The sequence below is a fragment of the Musca domestica genome, unplaced genomic scaffold, assembly GCF_030504385.1.
Source record: "Musca domestica strain aabys unplaced genomic scaffold, Musca_domestica.polishedcontigs.V.1.1 85, whole genome shotgun sequence".
NCBI classification, from domain to species: Eukaryota; Metazoa; Arthropoda; class Insecta; order Diptera; family Muscidae; genus Musca; species Musca domestica.
Window position 1 is genome coordinate 1,613,001 of NW_026712418.1, and position 20,932 is coordinate 1,633,932.

The window sequence follows — 20,932 nt, forward strand, 5'->3', positions numbered from 1 at the left end:
CCTCCTCGTATAGCCCTCATTTAACGGTACCTCCCATATATGGTATTTTAATGATTTTAGCGACATTATTCACCGGAATTGTTGCAAATTCTGTATTTGAAGTTTGTAATGGATACTACAGCATATGACAGAAAATTGTTTGTGCAGGTCCACGTTTTGGTATATCCCCCAGATTATGGTACCTTCCCATATTCGGTATTTTAATGATTTTACCTACATTATTCACCGATTTTTTTTTTTTAAATTTCGCATTTGAATATTGTTATAACTTATGACACAAGTTGCCTATGCAGGCCCACGTCGTCGTATAGACCCTAATATAACGGCTACATTCGGTATTTTCAAAGTTTTAACAGAATTTTTAAAGAATTTTATTTATTTTTTTTTTTTTTTGAAAATTGTCAAATTCGTTCCAAATGGTGGTGGGTATTGCAGCTTTTTTACTTGTTTTTAATTTAATTGTCAAAAAGGTACAACCGATAAGAATATGGGTTTTATAGAATTGAAGGAATGATTTAATAACTTGTCGTGGCAGTGCAGTAATTTCAGTTAAATTAGAATTACAGCGCACCAAAAGTGGTTCCTATTACCCCGTTCTGTTCAGTACAGACTTAGACTCTAGTGACCCATAATAGAAATGGATGGGAAAATAGTTAAGTATAGAACTATCGAGCTAAAGGATCTTAATGTGTATTCCCGCCATTTAGCACTGGCAGAACATAAAGATTGCTACACGGTGATTGAACGATGAGCAATGGCGCCCAATACCAGTCATTTTTTTAAAATAAGGTATTTTCTATCGAACACTGGGAATTAAGACGATAGATGATGTAGTCGATCTAGCCATGCCATACGAAGGGAGTATCCGATTTTGTTCAAATATGGCACATCGTAATAAGTTAGATCAAATTCGGTACCCCCACTACTTATATCTAACCCACAAATCTTATATATTTAGAACTCTAGTAATATGTGGAATCGAAAACCGTTTTCTTCGCCAAATACAAGGTGAGATAAAAAAACTGCAACAAAGTCAAACTCCATAATTTTTTACATTTTTTCTTAAATTTTATTGAACAAAATCGAAAAATATCGGAAATAGCATCAAATATTAGTTTAAGTTTAGATTTATTCGAATTGGTCACCTTTGGCACGAATTACGGCCTTCAAGCGGCCAATAAAACCGTCACACGCTACCCGAAAGTTGCTCTGCGGTATTTTGGCCTATTCCCGACGAAGCGCTTGCTTAAGGTTCTCGACACTTTGGTATTTTTTAGTGCCAACCTTGCTTTCCAAAATACTCCAGACACAATAGTCCAACGGATTGGTATCCGGGGATTTTGGTGGCCATTGTGTAACCATTTTTGGGTGGCGCGTGCTGAGTCCTGTTGGAATGTCCAAGGTCAGCGGCCAAAATGGTTGCGTGCCCAAGGCTTTAATACACCTTTCAGAATATTTTCGCGATAATATTCGGCATTTATTCTGATGCCACGGTCATTTAATACGAGCGGAGAGCGGCTTTTATGGTGGCCCACACCATCACCATGGCCGCTGCTGTTCTGATGCACCGAGTTCTGGTGGCCAACCGAAGGTGCACATTTTCAGCTGACCTCTTTGGCAGGTAAACACGATCATTTTGTTTGTTTACAAACTGCTGGAAAACGAATATTTTCTCATCGGAGAAAACCAAATTCGACAGTTCACCACTTTCGGCTAAGCTAAGCAACCTTTTAGCTCTTTTCAGTCTATTTTCTTTCTGTTGCGGTGTAAGTTCTTGCATTTTTTGGAATTTCAATGGCTTTACCCCGAGCTCATTTTTCAATATTTGCCGAATGGAATATTGCAATATGTTCAGCTCACGATCCATTTTTCGGCCACTGCGACGCGGGTTTCGATCAAGTCGTTGCTGTTTTCTTCCTTCCACTTCCTTGCTGTCGGGTTACGCTACCAGGTAACGGGCGATGGTGGATGGTACGAGACACAAGAGATTTATTCACATTTAAATGCTGGAGTGCTCTAACGATAGCCACTTGTGGGTTTTCAGCCAAATAGAAAGAAATCACACTCACACGCTTGAATTCCGTCACGAATAACTTTTTTTCTGTAAAATTCTCACCAAAATGCTTTTGTACGCTTGTAAACAATATAATGAGCTGTCACTGGAATAATTTTAACAGCTGTCGGAGGAGTGGCTTAGAAATGACAGCAGTGTGAAGTTGGTTGCAGTTTTTTTCATTTCATCCTGCATTTAAAGCTAACACCAAATTTAGTAGCACTTGGTACTATTCGTTCACGTAGAAATTTATTTCCAAAACCTCTTCATATCTCAGTACTACACAGCAAATTCTGACGTCAACACCAAAATTCAGATATATATCCGTACAATCAATACTAAACTTTGTACCATTTATTAGCTTTTATACTATTGTAGTACTTATTTCCAGAAATAATTCCAAATTTCAGGACTTCACCTCAAATACAATTTGTACAAAATTTAGTACTATTTAGTAAATACCACAATCCGACGCTCCCACAGTAATCTAGATTCCAAAGTTTAGCATTCCTTCCTTATCGGTTCGCCCAAATATAAATTCTACCAAATTTAGTATCATATAGTACAGTCGAGTACGAATTTCCAAAACGTCCTACATAACTCAATCCAACACTCCAACAGTAATCTTATTTCCAAATTCCAGCTCTAAGGGTTCAGCTAAATCCAAATTGTACCAAATTTAGTACATTTTAGTACATATAAGTACAAATTTCTAAAACTACCTACATATCTCAATCCTACACTCTGACAGTAATCTTATTTAGAATTTTGAGGATACTAATGTTGATGACTACCTACATCGTACAGTCCAATAAAAACCTAATTTTCGAATTTCAGGATTACAACTCTTGCCAAAATATAAATTGTACCAAATTTTGTACCATTTAGTACACATAAGTATGTTTTTCAAAAAATTCAAGAATTTCCAAGAGTTCAAAAGTAATCTTATTCCAAATCGAGATTGTACCAAATTTAGTACCATTATGTACTTTTCGTACACATAAGAACACATTTCGAAAACTTCCTCCATATCCAAATCCTATACTCCGCCAGTAATGTTAATTTCAAATTTCAGGATTCCAGCTCCATCCATTCTTCAAAATTCAAATTGTACTAAATTTAGTACAGTTTAGTCCTTTTCATATATATGAGTACACACTTCCAAACCTACCTCCTTACATCGACTCTACTCCTCAACCATGATTCCCATTCCAAATGTCAAGATTTTAGCACTAATCGATCACATGATACGAAATGGTACCAAATCTAGCACCATTTAGGACTTTTCGTACACTTATAGTACGAATTTTCAAAAAGCCTTTTAGTACGTCTATCCATCCATTCGTGACTCTCATTCTTATAGTTCTAGTTCTACTGTTTTCTCAAATACAAATGCTACCATAATTAGTACCCAGCGTTACCTGACGCATTCGGACCAGAAGTGACCCTCACCCAAAATTCTAAGATTCTAGCTTCAGTCATTTCGTCGGAGCCTTGATGAAACGTTAAGTCAGTCAGTCAGTCAGTCAGTCATTTATTTTACTATTTTGTTAATATATAGATACGTTTTGACAAAAGGGCCAAAAAGACCCCTTTGGTGACTTGAGGGTTACAATTTTCCACCAAAATAAGCAATATTGCCGAAAATCTGTAAACCTTAAATCAACAGCTTAGAGTGATTCTTAATCCGAAAATTTCCGAAAGCGTGGAAGATGTCCCCCTTTCAATACGCCGATGCATGTGTCCTCTATTTGTAGCTCTATTTTCATAACCTGCTGGATTTTTTCTGTAATTATTTTTATACCCTCCACCATAGTATGGAGGGTATATTAAATTTGTCATTTCGTTTGTAACACCTCAAAATATACATTTTAGATCCCACAAAGTAAATACATTCTTGGTCAGCATAAAATTCTATGTCGATTTAACAATGTCCGTCCGTCTATCCGTCTGTCCGTCTGTCCGTCTGTGGAAATCACTCTAGCTTCCGAACGAAATGAAGTAAGTTGATAAAAATTTACTCAAATGTGTATTATGTCTGCAGGACATTGGTATTAAAAATGGGTATTTGGGTATTCGTATTTGAAGTTTACAGACAATTTTCTGGCATAGGCTGTAGTATCCATGCCTATGCCAGAAAATTGTTTGTGCAGGCTTATGCCAAAAGTTGCGTATGCAGGTCTATGTCGTCGTATAGACGCTAATATACGGCTACATTCGGTATTTTTGAGTTTTTAACAGAATTTTTATCGGATTTTATTTTTTTGAAAACTTTCAAATTTCTTTCCAAATGGTGGAGGGTATTCAAAGTTCGGCCCGGCCCACTTAGATGCTTTTTTACTTTGTTTGCTCTACTTTCATAACCTGCTGGATATTTTCTGTAATTATTTTTTATGTTGCGCCGTGTAATTGACTTTTTCTGTTATCTTTTTTTTTTTTTTTGTAGCATTCTCACCACGGATTGGGCAGGAAGTACCATTGAGCTTAACACCGATTTACGACGAAATGGTAGGCAGAGACAAGAGTACATCGGATTTTTTAACCTTATCTATCTTTTTTCACCAGAAATCGATACCTTTTACAATCCACCCAAACCCTACAGGGTGATAGAGAAAAATGGTCGGGAAAATGTCATATTCAAGAGGCTGCCGGAGAAATCATGGCGTTATATAAGAGATTTCGTGACAACGCTGGTAAGAATGCTGATACCAAAGAGATTTCTAACAAATACATCAACCGCATCCGAATCATGTTCATCGTCCATCGATTGTAATAATGCCACCAACAGCAACATCACCACCCCCACCAATGCCACTGTAAATAAACATCAAGAATCGACTAGAGATCGGGAATCACAGGAAATGGAAAGCGATAATGAAGGGACTATTTCAACTGAGTGTAATAAATTATTAGATAACGAAGAGAGATCTGCAGAACATGTTTCAAGAAAAGTAAAGTTTTCCCTATACGATTAGTTGTGAGTGGAAATTCCGATTTGTTGTGAGCCTTTGATATTAGTTTTTGGTAATTAATTTTCCGGAAAAGGTTATGATGAACCCTCTGGGACCCAAATATTTTACAGAAAATTTTGATATCGTATAGAAAAAAATCTCCAAGGGTTGTCTGTTGTAATATCTCATTATAGCCCACATTCGTTTAAATATAACATTCCATCTTTTCTCGTTTTTTTCTATTTTTTATGTTTCATTTTTGTTTGTTGTTTTTGTTTTCGTTTTAATAAAATTGTATGTGTTCTTCACACTCAAAATAAAAAATCGAAAATATTTCATTTCACTAATATGCGATCTTTAAAATATTATGAAAATATGAAAAATCTCCACTATTTTATTCCCCCTTAAAATGTATGCGTCTGTGTGTGTGTATAGATCGAATTAGATTGGAAATACATGCTAGCCATGTTCATTGGCAGCTACTTCCTTAGCTGGTTCGTTTTTGCCATTCTCAGCTATATGGTCGCCTATTCACATGGCGATCTAATGTATGACGAAGTCACCGGTGAACGTTTGGGCGAGGGAAAAGATCCCTGCATTATTGGCGTCTATGATTTCACCTCGACCTTCATTTATTCGATGGAAACTCAAACCACCATTGGTTATGGTGAAAAATATCCCAGCGAAGAGTGTCCCGAGACAATGTTTCTATTCATAATGCAGATTGTTTGTTCCATTGCCATTGAGGGTGCAATGGTTAGTATCATTTATGCCAAGACGGCCAGGCCAGCCAAACAAATTACGAAAATGAAATTTAGCAATAAAGCGGTGGTAAGTAGGGATATGGAATATTTAGGATTAACTTTTAAAATTCATATATTTTATGTCCCCAGATCTGCTATCGTGATGGTAAATTGTGTTTGTTGTTCCGTGTCTGTGATCCGCGGGAGCAGCACAGCATTGAAACAAAGATACGAGTCTATATGATTATCGACAGACCGTGAGTATATAAAAAAGTGAAAAATCAGTAAGTTCGGCCGGGCCGAACTTTGAATACCCTCCATCACTTGCAACAAATTTTGGAATTTTCAAAAAAAAAAAATAAAATCTGTTAAAAATTTTAAAAATACCGATTATAGCCGGTTATATTTTGGGGCTTACATGAAGACGCGGACCTGCATAGGTCATTACAATATTCAAATAAAAAAAATTTTGTACCTTAAATCATCAAAATACCGCATATAGGGAGGTACCGTCATATGGGGGCTATACGAAGACCTTGGCCTGTATAGGCCATTTTCTATCATAGACTGTAGTACCCATTAGGAACTTTAAATACAAATTTTTCAAACATTTCCGGTGAATTTTGTACCTAAAATCGTCAAAATACCGAACATAGGGAGGTATCGATATAAGGAAGCTATACCAAAACGTGGACCTGCACAGACAATTTCTTGTCATAGACTGTGGTATCCATTATGAACTCCAAGCACGAGATTTTAAACAATTTCGGTGAATTTTGTCAAAATACGGAATATAGGGATGTACCGTCACATGGGAGCTATACCAAAACGTGGACCTGCACAGATAATTTTCTGTCACAGGCTGTAGTACTCATTATAAACTTCAAATACAAATTTTTAAACAATTTCGGTGAATATTGTGCCTAAAATCGTCAAAATACCGAATATAGGGAGGTATCGATATATGGGGAGTGTACGAGAACGTCAATATTCTGTCATAGACTGTAGTTACCATTACGAACTCTAAATACGAAATTTCAAACAATTTCGGTGAATATTGTGTCTAAAATCCTCAAAACACCGAATACTGGGGGTACAGTTATATGGGGGCTATATGATATGGTGGATCGATAAAGCCCATCTTCGAGCCTGACCTGACTTATCTATGCAAAATTGTAGCTTCCTATTTTTATTCGTTTTGACTCTAGCGTGATTACAACAGACGGGCGGATGGACGGACGGAAAGGGCTAAATCGTATATTTACTTTGTTATGTCTAAAATTACTATTTCGATGCGTTATAAACGGAATGACTAACTTAATATACCCTCCATACAATGTATGGTGGAGGGTATAAAAAATAGCAAGAGCCCGCTACTTCGTCAACGACAAGTCTATCTTAAAATTTTGGATACGTTCCAACGGAATTTGTTTCTTTTGTCCAAAATTATTTTAATCTTTCCATATGTGAACCCTAAAAACCAACAGTGAGCACAACATCGAATTTCAGAATTTCAACCCCATACCCAAATTAGGAACGTTTAGTACGCATATCCAAAAAAACTACACCTTCCTATCCTATACACCACCAGAGTTTCAAAATTAGTACTGTTTTGTACTTTTCGAACAATTGTAGTACACATTTTCAAACCCACCTCCACATCTCAATCCTACATACCGACAGAAACCTCAATATGAAATTTCGGATTTTCTGCTCTATCCCTTCACTCAATACCAGATTTAGTACTTTTCGTATAATTTTAGTACTCATTTACAAAACCGTTCCATATCTCAATCCTAGACCCTTAACAGTTTTCGCAATATAAAATTTCACGGTTTCAGTTCTACATCATCACCTAATACCAGATTTAATAACATTTAGTAAGCATATTCAAAACAATCTACATCTTTCCTTCCCCGGAACCAAGAGTGTTCCAAAATTTGTGACATTTAGTACTGTTCGAACAATTATAGTACGCATTAGAAAAACCACCAACAGATCTCAATATCAAATTTCAGGATTCCAGCTTTGTCCCTTCAGCCAATTCCCAATGTAGTATTACTTAGTACTTTTCGAACAATTTTAGTACACATGTCTTAAACCACCTACATGTGACATTTATATCAAATTTCAAAATATCTCCTCTAATCCTAAACCCAATACTAAATTTAATACTATTTACTACATTTCGTAATACTAAAGTATACATTTTCAAAACCACTTCCTGATACAAACAAAGAACTCAATATCAAATTTGTGGTTCTCAGCCCTATTTTTTCGAACTAGTATAGTACACATTTCCAAATCCACCTCCATATCTAAATCCAAGGTACGAACAGACCACTGAATATTAAATTCCAAGGATCCCAGATCTATCCTTTCATCCAATACCTATTTTAGTACCACTTAATCCTTTTTGAAGAATTCTTGTACGAATTTTAAAAACAGCCTCCATATCTTAGCCAACAGTAACTTTAATATAAAATTTCTCCATTTCCAAATTTAGTACCATTTAGTACAATTATAGTATGTATGTCCAAAAACCAGCTCCTCCTCTCTACCAAAGACACCAATAACATAGTGACATTCATATCAAATGTCAGGATTTTAGCTCTATCCCTTAACCCAATACCAAATTTACTATCATAGGACGCATTTCCAAACCACTACCAAATCTCAAGCAGAGATACCGTTAGTAATCAAATATCAACTTTCAGAATTTTATCTCTATTTCTTCACCCAATGCTAAATATAGTAACATTCTGTACTTTTCGTACACTTATAGTACACATTTCCAAAACCACCTCCATATGTCCAGACTATAAATGAACAGCGACCTTAGTACCAAATTTCAGATTTCAAGCAAGTACTTTAAATTTGGTGAAAATTGGTCCAGATATAGCTATAGCTACCACATATATGTTTAATCCGATTTGGTGTTTAAGTCCCTCACATTCGTAATATACAGATATCTTGTACAGCTCGGAAATACCTCTCCCAAATTTTATCGAGATCGGCTTAGATTTGGATATAGTTCCAATATATATCCTCAATCCGATTTCAGGTTTATTGTGCAAATAATGGCTAATATCAGCCCAAATGGAGTGAACTTCGGGACGTACGTTTCAATTTTATGCAACTCGGCTCCGATATACATATGTTTTTAATATAATCCTTCTCGAAGTGATATCATGCACTCTATTGCAATGTTATTTGGTATAAAAGATTAAAATGTCTCCGTCAAATTTAGTGAAAATCGATTCTGAATTAAGTATGCCTCCCATATATTAGTTCCCTCTGAAACCGAATTATAACTGCTCTAAAGCCAAATGTTGATAGGTGGTATGATCTACTTCAAATAAATTCTATTGTGACGGGAGCTCTACAAAATATTCATCATGGTGTAGGGTTTCATATAGTCGGCCCCACCCGACTTTTGACTTTTCCTTACTAGTCTAATTCAAAATTACTTTCCAACCTTGATTCTCATTCCAAATTTTATAGCTCGATCGGCTCACATAATACCAAATGATACTATTTTAGAAGTTCAGTACCATTTCAAACTTTTTGTAAGCTTAAAGCTCGAATTACCAAACACCCTTTGGTATATCTATCCTGCACTCCATCAGCGACTTTTATTCGAAATTACAGAATTCTAGCTCATTCCGTGCGAATTTCCGAAAACCCATCAAAACTGACCCTACACACCAAAACTGACACTCGTGCAAAATTTCAAGATTCAAGCTTCAGCCGTTTGGTCTGAATGCACCTCTACCAAATTTTTCGGAAATTTTCTTCTTTTTTTAATTTTTTAAAATTCTAACATATTTTTCTCCTTTCTTCTTGTTTCCATTTAGCACAAAAGAAGGCGAACTCATTAAGACCCATGCCGAATTGCAATTGGAAAACGATGGCCAACAGTTGATTGTGTGGCCGGATACTGTGTGCCATGTCATCGATGAGAATTCGCCGATGCGTCACTTCAAATGTGCCAAGGATTTGGTTAATGCCCAATTTGAATTGTATGTCAGCATTGTGGGTGTCTCACCGGCCACAGCTCAAGTGACAGAGGCTCGAACCTCGTACATACCGCGTGAAATATTCTGGGGTCAACGTTTTGTCAACATCATCAAATACGATTCGCAAAATGAACGTTACGAAGTGGATTATAGTAATTTCAATACCACAATATCGGTGAGGTATTTTTGAATTGGAATATCGAACTGGTTTTTTAAATAATTGTATTTCATTTAAGGTCGATATGATGAATTTCCACGAAGCCATAAAGGAGCGCAAAGAAGATTGAAACTCGTTGGATGGATGGTTGGTGGGAAATCCTATCTTATGTTAATTAATTTTATATTGTTATATACGAACCTATGTTTTTTGGTTATTTACATACCTAACTCCGTAATGATTTACTAACCACAATTGCCGAATAAATCGATATCTATATCCTTTATATGTATGTTAATTAAATTGTAAAGGATGAGTGACTGATTTCCTCAGCAACAACCAGATGAATCGACTGAAATTTGCCAAGTTGGTAGTTTTGGTAGATAAGGGATAAATGTGCGGAGTTCATACTAAGAGGTCTGAAAAACATTAACAAGTTACAAAGCAGTAAGTTCGGAATACCCTCCACCATTTGGAACGTATTTGGAAATTTTCAAAAAATAAAATCCTTAAAACATTCTGTTAAAACTTTAAAAATACCGAAAATAGCCGTTATATTGGGGTCTATACGACATGGACCTACATAGGTATTGTTTGCCATTAGCCATTACCATATTAAAATTCGAAAATTGAAATAAACGGTGAATATTGTAGCTAAAATCATCAAAATATCATATATAGGGAGGTACCTTTATACCGGAGCTGTGCGAAGACCTGGCCCAGCATAGACAATTTTCTGTCACAGGTTATAGCATCCATTACTAACGTCAAATACGATATCTCAAACAATTTCGGTGGGTATTGTACCTAAACTCGTCAAAATACCGAATATAGGGAGGTACTGATACATGGGGCCTTTACGAAGACCTGGACCTGCATAGGCAAATTTCTGTCGCAGACTGTAGTTCCCATTACGAACTCTTAATACGTAAATTGAAACAATTCCGGTTAATAATGACGCTAAAATCATCAAAATACCGAATTTTGGGAGGTACCGTTATATGGGGGCTATACGAAGACGTGGACCTGCACCGACAAGTTTTTTCCTCATGCTGTAGTATTCATTACGAACTTCAAATACCAAATTTAAAACAATTCCGGTGAATAATGTCGCAAAAATCACCACAATACCGAATATTGGGAGGTACCGTTATATGAGGGCTATACGAAGACGTGGACCTGCACAGACAATTTTCTGTCATAGGGTGTAGTATCCATTTCGAACTTCAAATACCAACGTTGAAACAATTCCGGTGAATAATGTCGCTAAAATCATCAAAATACCGAATATCGGGAGGAACCATTATATGGGGGCTATATGAAAACGTGGACCTACATGGCCCATTTACGAACTTAACCTGCCTACTGAAAAAATAAATATGTGTGCAAAATTTTAGCCTTCTATCTCAATTCGTTCGAAAGATAGCGTGATTACAACAGACAGACAGACGGACATGGCTAAATCGACTTAGAATTTTACGCTGATCAAGAATATAATATATACTTTGTTGGGTCTGACATGAGTATTTCGAGGAGTTACAAACGGAATGACAAAGTTAATATACCCTCCATAGTATGGTGGAGGGTATAAAAAGTTGAAAATTCATACTATAAAGGTAAAAAGAACGATAGGGCTAGGCTTTTAACAGTTTGGACGAGAGTAACTCTGGCTGCAAAATAGTGAAATACAGGGTGAGATAAAAAAACTGCAACACAGTCAAACGCCATAATTTTTACATTTTTTTGTAAATTTTAATGAATTAAAGCAAAAAAGTAGGAACTAGCATCAAATTTTAGAAGAAGTTTAGATTTGTTCGAATTGATCAACTATGACACGAATTATGGCCTTCAAACGGCCAATTAAACCGTCACACGCTGCCCGAATGTTGCTCTGCAATATTTTGGCCCATTCCCGGCGAAGCGCTTGCTTGAGATGATCGACACTTTGGTATTTTTCAGTGCCAACCTTGCTTTCCAAAGTACTCCAGATACAATAGTCCAACGGATTTTGGTGGCCATTGTGCGCTGGAAATGAAGCAAAGAACCTCATTTTGCAACCTTTTTTGGGTGGCGCGTGCTGAGTGCGATGGTGATGAGTCCTGTTGGAATGTCCAAGGTCTGGTGCTAAAATGTTATCGAGCCCAAGGTTTTAATACACCCTCCAGAATATTTTCGGTATAATATTCGGCATTTATTCTGATGCCACGGTGGATTAATACGGGTGGAGAGCGACCATCGGCTGTTATGGCGGCCCACACCATCACCATGTCGGGCGCTTGAGTTCTGGTGGCCAACCGAAGGTGCACATTTTCAGCTGACCTCTTTGGCAAGTAAACCCGATCATTTTGTTTGTTTACAAACTGCTGGACAACGAATGTTTTCTTATCGGAGAAAACCAAATTCGGCAATTCACCACTTTCCGCCAAGCGAAGCAACTCTTTAGCTCTTTTGAGTCTATTTTCTTTCTGTTGCGGCGGTGTAAGTTCTTGCACATTTGGAATTTCAATGGCTTTACCCCGACCTCATTTTTGAATATTTGCTGAATGGAATATTGCCGTATGTTCAGCTCACGAACCATTTTTCGATCAAGTCGCTTCTTTACTTGCGAACCATTTCTGCTGATGTTGGTGTTTTCTTCCGGTCACTTCCTTGACGGGCTACGGGCTACGCTATCAGAATCACGGTAACGAGCGATGGTACGAGACACAAAAGATTTATTCACATTTAAATGCTGCAGTGCTCTAACGAAATCCTCTTGTGGTTTTCCAGCCAAATATAAAGAAATCACACTATCACGCTTGAATTTCATCACGAATAACTTTTTTTACTGGAAAATTCTTACCAGAATGCTTCTGTACGCTTGTAAAAAATATAATGAGCTCTCACTGGAATAAGTTTAACAGCTGTCGGACGAGTGGCTTAGAAATGACAGCAGTCTGAAGTTGGTTGCAGTTTTTTCGTCTCGCCCTGTATTTCATACAAAGTGAAGAAAGTATTGGTTAGTCCAAACCTGGCGTTATTTATATCATATTTATTTAGGACCAATACGAAATGGACAATATTGGCTCATAGAGAAACCGAAACCTACTCCATAGAGGGTCAACAATTGGAAAAGCCATAACTGAAATCAAAATATATTTAAACAATCGAAAATTGGCTGAGGGTATAGATGTATAACCTCATAGATCATATAGAGCTAGAGATGTATACCCTCAGCCAATGTTCGATTGTTTAAATATATTTTGACTTCAGTTATGGCTATTCGGCTAAACCGACTGATACTTTTTAACTTGTTATTTTCGATTATTTGTTTTCGTTGTTCTATTATTAACCCATATTCGCCAAGTTCATCCTTGACATGCTTCTTTTTATACCCTCCACCATAGTAGGGAGGGTATATTAAGTTTGTCATTCCGTTTGTAACACCTCGAAATATACATTTTAGACCCCACAAAGTATATATATATGTTCTTGATCAGTATAAAATTCTATGTCGATCTAGCGATGTCCGTCCGTCTGTGGAAATCACTCTAGCTTCCGAACGAAATTAAGTAGATTAATAAAATTTTACTCAAATGTATATTACGTCTGCAGGACTTTTGGTATTGCAAATGGGCCATGTAGGTCCACGTTTTGGTATAGCCCACATATAATGGTACCTCCCGATATTCGGTAATTTGATGATTTTAGCGACATTATTAATCGCAATTGTTTCAAATGTGGTATTTGAAGTTCGAAATGGATACTACTGTCTAAGACAAAAAATTGTCCGTGCAGGTCCACTCTTAGTATAGCCCCATATAACGGTACCTCCCGATATTCGGTATTTTGATAGTTTTAGCGACATTATTCGCCGGAATTGTTTCAAATTATGTATTTAGAGTTCGTAATGGGAACTACAGTCTGTGAAAAAAAAATTGTCTATGCAGGTCTAGCTTTTCGTATAGGCCCCATATATCAGTACCTCCCTATATTCGGTATTTTGAGTTTAGGTACAATACCCACAGAAATTATATAGGAAATGTTGATGATTTTAGCTGCATTATTCAACGTTTATTCCAAGTTTCGAATTTGAATATTGTATTGGCTTATGACAAACAACGCCTATGTAGGTCCATGTCGTATAGACCCCAATATAACGGCTATATTCGGTATTTTTAAAATTTTAACAGAATTTTTTAAGGATTTTATTTTTTGAAAAGTTCCAAATTCGCTCCAAATGGTGGAGGGTATTCGAAGTTCGGCCCGGCCGAAATTACTGCTTTTTAACGTGTTTGAATTCCTTTACTCCTTGTTTGTGTGACTGCTTCTAATCGAATCTGTAGATACGAATTCCAAATCATAACTAATTTTAAGAATATGGTCCAAAAATTGTATTCTTGGCGACAATCCTAACGATATGCATAGGTTTCGGGGACTTGGCTTAACTTGCTCCATGTATTCCGACATTTAACGCAGCTGGATGAAGCTTTAGAGTAGGACAGGACCTGGGCTACTTTTCCATCTACCATAGTAAACACTTATTGATAGTCAACGTCAATAGACTCTCCGTCAAGACTTCTTTCAATCGGCTACAATGATGCAATTTACGTTTTTACACCACTGGCACAGTTTGCTTTATTTAAATTCATATTTAATTGGTCTAAAGTATTTCGTTGACCTCTCCATATCTTCATATTTCCTTATTAGGCGCAAAGGTAAAAAATGGCACCGTGAACATTCATTCATTACAATTCCAATATTAACAATAATTAAAACTCATCTATTCAAATATTAAAAACTTTCAAATAAGAAGCCTTATAACTAATACAAAAAAAAATATAAAGAAAATTGAAAAATTAAAAGAAATGAAATAAATAAAATGATCATAAAATGATAACAGAGAATGGACAACAAATGTAGACTGGAATACAAGGACTACTCATTTTTATTCGACTGCTGCAAAAGCTGCAATTTTAACATCTCATTTTCTTCTTTCAGCCGTAGGAATTCATTGACAAATGGGTCCGTTTGCAAAAGCACACCCAAACAGTCACGGATTTCCTCAATCTCTTCGGAACGTTGATTCCATAAATTAAAGTTCTGTGTGAAAATTTGCCATTTATTGGTTTCATTTTGTAGCTTAATTTCGAATTCAAGTTGAGTGAAACGTTCCAGCATTTCATTGCGTAAATCGTTGACGACTTGCTGAACGCCTGTGGCATCATTGTGATTCAAAGGTGTGGTTATTTGCTTTCGATTGGCTGGCCCAACAGTTGAGGTGAGCAAAGGACGATTAGAAGCTGTTAAAATACCATCCATTGAATTGCGATTGGGGGTACTGTTAAAATTGGCAGGCAATGCCTTTAAACGTGATTGTGGCACAAACTGCATATCCGTTTGAGGATTCTCTTTATCCGATTCTCCTTCAACGGAAGATTCGTGACTTGTTTCCTGTATAACTTTTTCCTCTTCCTTGATTTGTGATAACTTGCCAGCAGCAGTAAGCGGTGATATGGGTGATTTACTTTGATCTCTTAGTGGAGCCTTGAGAAAATCTGATGTATTTACACGGGCATCAAAGGAATCACTTGGTGTAATTGATATATTAGGAGCTCCCAGACCACCACCCACCTTGCCAATCAGTGACAAACGATTTTCATCGGAAGTAGGTTTCCGCGACAAGGCTTCCCAATCGAAACTGTCGCGGCGTGGCACAAAACGTGGGGACATTTTCTCTTGGCCACGATTAGCGTGGAAATCAAGAAAATCACAAAATGAATCACGATGTGAACGTGTATTTTCACTGGCCACTCCTGGTGCAACAGATTTATTTGCAATGGCAATTCCTGAAGTTTCGCCAACACTGGAACTAGAAAAGCTTTGACCCGAATTATCACCTGGCATTGGGACAAAAGCAACTCTGGTAACTCCCACATCATGTATCTTTTTCGAGGACAAATACGCCTTTGTGTTGCGAAGATCATAGGTGGTGAGTTCACCTTTCAAATTGCCCACGCACATATAATTTCCACATTCACTTGCCGCCACCGTCGACAGCGGATGACAGTAGGCCAACTGCAAAGGTTTTACTTTGCGCCGTGTATCGAATATATTTATGACACAATCATAACCGACACTTATCAGAGTGTCGGGGCTAGCTGGAGACATACACAAATCACGACATTGGGCACCATGAGCATCGGCAGCATGAAAAACTTTACGTTTGGTGTGAACATCGTAAATTGTTACGGCACCCTTGTACGATGCAATGGATAATTGGAAGCGTTTGGTGGGATGAAAACGGGCCAATGTGGAACTGAAATGTAAAAAAAAAAAAAACAAGTTAAAAACTATTAGTCGGTGTATACCCTCATCCAATGTTCGATTATTTAAATATATTTTGACGTGTTGATGATGATTATTCAAATTGTTGTCCCATTCCTTCGGAATATTGTCGATTTGGTATCGGACCCAAATAAATATGATATAAGTATTGCGCTGTGCCCGGTTTGGCCTATATTGACTACTTCCTTCCCTCTATATGAGATAAGGGATAATGGTTAGAAAATGTTAAAATGGGAGTGAGGTACCAGATATAATCGATCGAGATACAAATACTTGTTTGGGCAAAATTCGAACAGGAAAATCGAACATTTATATCCAATTTTATGCGTAATCATGGATTCCATATTCATCTCAGGTTTCTGGTTGAGGGAAATATTTAGATATGGCAATTTATAAAGAATGGCTGACTTGTTTCGCAAGTTATGAAAGATATAAGTATTACAATAAAGAACCTTTGTGGGTTAGGTACCAAAAGGGGTTTGCAGATGTATATAATCTTCACAGAAGATCTTGTGTTAGCAAAAATGATTGTGTGTGTGAAATTTGAAGAGAGTCTGATGCTTACTTCGCTTTCTTTGAGCGTTTTGTTTTTCAAAAACTTGAACCATTTGTGGGAGAGGTACCAGAAGAAACAGTCCGCTCTCTAGCATCTTTATAACAAATCTTGTGTTGATAGAAATTTTGAGATGTACCAAGTCTGAATGGAATCGGATGTTAATTTCGTGTTTTATGAGCTTCATGGATATTCAAATTTTTGAGCCTTTGTGGAGAAGGTACCAGAAGGAGTGGCCCGGTATATACCATCTTCACAGCAATTCTTGTGTTGGCAGAAATAATGAGACGTGTGAAATATGAAGAGAACCGGATGCTTATTTCGGATTTTATGATCGTTTTGGTTATTCAAAACTTTGACCCTTTGTGGGGGAGCTACCAGAAGGAATGGTCCGATTTTTACCATCTTTATAACAAATCTTGCGTTGATAGAAATGTTGAGATGTGCCAAGTCTAAATGAAATCGGAGGTAACCTTCGCGTTTTATGATCTCCATGTATATTCAAAATATTGACGCTTTGTGGGGAAGCTACCAAAAGTAGTGGACCGATACATTCCATCTTCACAACTTGAGTTAATAAAAATATTGTAATACGTGTAATTTGAAGACAATCGGACTCTTTCATCACATTTCATAAGAGTTACAATTATTCAAAATGTCGATCCTTTGTGGGGAATGTACTTGATGCAGTTGACCGAGATTTTGGTACAAAGAGACCGTTATTTCGTCTAAGACCGTTATTTCGATGAGGCACGTTTGGCCGTATCAAATGATATATACCCTCTCTAGCCATATGGCTGAGGGTATAAAAATTGCAATTTTATTGATGTTTATCTGTCAGAAAGTCTCAGGTTTTCCGACTTTTAAATAATGAAACAAAATACGGAATACGCTTATTTTCCAATCAATTCGAACGCTAATTACCACCGATACTTACTTGTTATCAATATTAAAGGAATCTATTTTGGTTTTAGTCCTTTGGCCATATATATTAATCAATCCATTTTCAAATACCGACGCAATGTATTCATCGGAAGCATTATAGTCCATGTACAAGACGGAATTACGATTTGAATCTGCAAAAGGTAAAGGAATTACAATGAAGAAAGTTCAAAAGTAAGCAATTAAATCTTAAATATGTATCAGAAACATTGAGGCACAAAGCTAGAGGCGTAAAACGGATTTACTCTAGTTTAGTAAAAACTCTTAAATTTTTTTGAAAAATTTTCCAGTGGTAGTTATGGGGGGAAGGACCCGGGACACCAGATTTTTGTCCTGAAATACCTATCCAACAAGTGGTTATATTATTTATTATTTATAAGCAGTTCGGAAGTTATAGTCAAAAATCGAAGAGTTTTTACTAAAGTAGAGTTGTTCCAATTATTCTCATACACTTTTTTTTGGATTTTTGATCACCAAGACATTAGCTTTGAATTCTGAAGGCCAGTTATTTATTTCAAGTAGCATGTCCGCTTTTTGTATAAATGTGATGCCAAATACTTACCAGCACTAAACTTGTGCACAAACTCCGATTTGTGGTAGTTATAGAGCTTCACCTGGCCATTTGACAAACCCACAGCCATTTCTTCCATTGATTGTTTGGCACAGGCCACACAATAGACATTGTCTATGGTTAACTTGCGGACACGCTGTAAATCCGTCTCTGAAAAGTTAAGAATATAAGATAATCACAGAAATTCCATGCACTTGTTGGTTCACTTACTCTGCGCCTTCTCCTTGACCCGCATTATTTCCAAACCGGATTTTTTATTCACTTCCACAAAGATCCTCTGTTGGGCATAGAATTGAAAATCTGTATTTTCGCCATTGGAATGTTGATAGATGGATTTGGTTTCCAAGTTATTGAAATCGGTGAGGATTGTTGTTTTTGCCGTCGACACAAGGTACATGTTCGCTGCCATGATATTTATCTATTGTAAATGTGGGATTATAAATAAACGAAAAGCTGGTAAATGCTTTGTATAGTTATTTCTCTCCACAACAAATACCGAAAGTTATTTCAAATTTTTCTAATTGGACGCCAAATTGTTTAGGGCTCTAGAAGTCGTTTATGTTTTATGGAAGCTTAATCGATTTTATTCTGTTATCGTTTTGTAAGCTATGCCAATTGGCGAGACATACGACTAAAATAATACCAAAATAATAAAATAAATGGAGGGTACATATTTTTGCTATAATATTTGATCCATTCCAAGACCTGCATTAGTGCAAAAGTGTGACTACAATAATCGATTTTTCTTTTATAATCGGTCTGTTCCAGAAATGCAAGAATCTAATGTGGCGTTTCCACTGCACTTGATTCGCTCTCTATTCGTTGTTTGACCCTTAACTATGAAAAAAACTACCTAATTCTTCACACAAAATTTCCTGAGCGAACACTTATATTTGTACGTTGTTCAAATCAAATCATTCTCAGAACAACGAAAAAATATGTCCCATCCCTAAAAAATGAGAGTATTTATCGGAAAAATAAATTATGACATTTAAAATAGAAAAATTGAATGAAATTTTAAAAATTTTTGGGAAGACTGAAAATTATGAATGAAAACTACAATGTTGAATGGCGTATGTACATTCAAACGAAAGTAAATTTTGTTTTCTCTCTCATTCGAGGTGCGCATTTTGTCCACGAGTTTAAATTTCCACAGAAAACTGCAAACAAAAGAGGCAATATTTTCAAAATGTTTCTATCGGCAGAAAAAATGTTTGACAAGTGTCTCTCCAGCAGAATTTAAAAATGGAAAAACACAAAAATGTGTTCAAAATGTCAACATTTACACAAAAAGTTGAAAACATGAATGAAAATTATAAAATTAATGATATAAAAAATCTTTGGGAGGAAAACAATAATTTCTTTTATTCATATAAGTGAGAATTTCATGTATTTTCGTATAAATTCCCATTAAAATCAACATACAAAAATTTTTGGAAAAAGGATTATTTTACTATGAATTACGAATCGTGCCGTATGAACGGGTTAATTCGTGTACCTAATTCTGAGAGCGAACAACGTTGTTAGGTTTCCAATGGAAACATGCTATAATAATCTGGCAACGCCATGACTGAATAGAAGTGAGAAATTGTGCAGCTGATCATATTTCGTGTTTGTCTTGCTAAAGCGTATATACATCTCTAAATTTGTGTTTGCTTTTATGAATTTTGTAAGAGCATTGTGGAGAAATTGAAATTTAAAAGATAAACTTTGGATTTTTGTGGAAAAGTATACAAGCTTTATCTGGAGTTTGGCGTGTTGCTGTGAAGATTATAATACATTGCTGAATTGGATTCTAACTGTAGTTGCTTTGCTTTTTACGCTACTTGTTGCTGTTGTTGTATGCTGTTTGTTCTTGTTCAATATGCCGGGTGCCGCTAAAATTGTATGTGGTGTGTGCTCTGAAAATGTTGGGAAGAGTGGTAGCATCAAATGCATAATTTGCTCACACTGGGTGCATGCATCATGTGCCCAGCTATCTGATAAGGAATTGTTGGCTATGAAGGCGATCAAAGTAGCAGCATTTGTTTGTAGTTCTTGTGGAGACAAACTTGCCAATCCAGGAAGTGTTGCTGATGATATCCGCCAGCTCAATAAGAAATTCGACAATTTTATTACTACAAATCAAGCTGAGCAGAATGCTATTAAAAGTGCACTTGATAACATAAAAGCCGAGATGGTTTCATGTTTGAATGGCATGAAAGAAGATATTGTAAGTTGTAACAACCGCATTGATGATGTTGATTCTCGCACTTCATTAAAAATGAAATCTTTGGAAGCGGAAAATAATATACTTCATCGGAGGCTTAACCGGGCAGATTTTATTATTGGGGGTTTGCCTGAACATTTAAATGATTTGATTGCTGTTGTTGTTGCTTTGGGTGAATTCTTCAAAATACCCATTACGGCAAACGATATCCATCATGTGTGCTATATGCATAATCGCAAGGCGGTCTTGGTAAAATTCAATTGTGTACTGATTCGTGATAAAGTTATGAAGGAGTACTTCCGGACTCGCTCCCTAAAGGTCTCGGACATCCTGAAAGGTGATGGAGGAGATATTAATGCAAGGATCTACCTGAATGACCACTATTCTCCAGCTGCTGCAAAACTTTA

The 20,932-nt window shown here is 36.5% G+C and overlaps 2 protein-coding genes across 3 annotated transcripts in view; one reads left to right on the top strand and one right to left on the bottom strand.

Moving 5' to 3' along the window:
- The window catches only part of LOC101897737 (inward rectifier potassium channel irk-1), a 186,530-nt gene extending 176,321 nt beyond the window's left edge, over nucleotides 1–10,209 (top strand). For both annotated transcript variants that reach the window (XM_059131321.1, XM_005179531.4), the window contains 6 exons: nucleotides 4,500–4,561; nucleotides 4,619–4,746; nucleotides 5,440–5,835; nucleotides 5,898–6,004; nucleotides 9,605–9,941; nucleotides 10,003–10,209. In XM_059131321.1, the coding sequence (XP_058987304.1) occupies nucleotides 4,500–4,561; nucleotides 4,619–4,746; nucleotides 5,440–5,835; nucleotides 5,898–6,004; nucleotides 9,605–9,941; nucleotides 10,003–10,053 (1,081 nt within the window). In that variant the 3' untranslated portion in view covers nucleotides 10,054–10,209. The remainder of the gene's footprint in view (nucleotides 1–4,499; nucleotides 4,562–4,618; nucleotides 4,747–5,439; nucleotides 5,836–5,897; nucleotides 6,005–9,604; nucleotides 9,942–10,002) is intronic.
- A 4,270-nt stretch (nucleotides 10,210–14,479) lies between these two features.
- LOC101899116 (protein NEDD1) lies at nucleotides 14,480–18,885 on the bottom strand. The gene is made up of 5 exons (XM_011292611.3): nucleotides 18,813–18,885; nucleotides 18,527–18,734; nucleotides 18,308–18,466; nucleotides 17,741–17,879; nucleotides 14,480–16,221 (listed from the first exon to the last, which is right to left on the bottom strand). Exons 2-5 carry the CDS (start codon nucleotides 18,723–18,725, stop codon nucleotides 14,841–14,843), a joined length of 1,878 nt encoding a protein of 625 aa, XP_011290913.2. The 5' UTR covers nucleotides 18,726–18,734; nucleotides 18,813–18,885; the 3' UTR covers nucleotides 14,480–14,840.
- Between the last annotated feature and the right edge of the window lie 2,047 nt (nucleotides 18,886–20,932).

What these genes read in the sequence shown, in the direction of transcription:
- LOC101899116 (XM_011292611.3), bottom strand. Translation starts at nt 18,725, where the DNA reads ATGGCAGCGAACATGTACCTTGTGTCGACGGCAAAAACAACAATCCTC. An exon ending in GGTCAAGGAGAAGGCGCAGA is followed by an intron (nt 18,467 to 18,526) that starts GTAAGTGAACCA and finishes TTAACTTTTCAG; the next exon opens with AGACGGATTTACAGCGTGTC. An exon ending in TCCTTTAATATTGATAACAA is followed by an intron (nt 16,222 to 17,740) that starts GTAAGTATCGGT and finishes TTTACATTTCAG; the next exon opens with TTCCACATTGGCCCGTTTTC.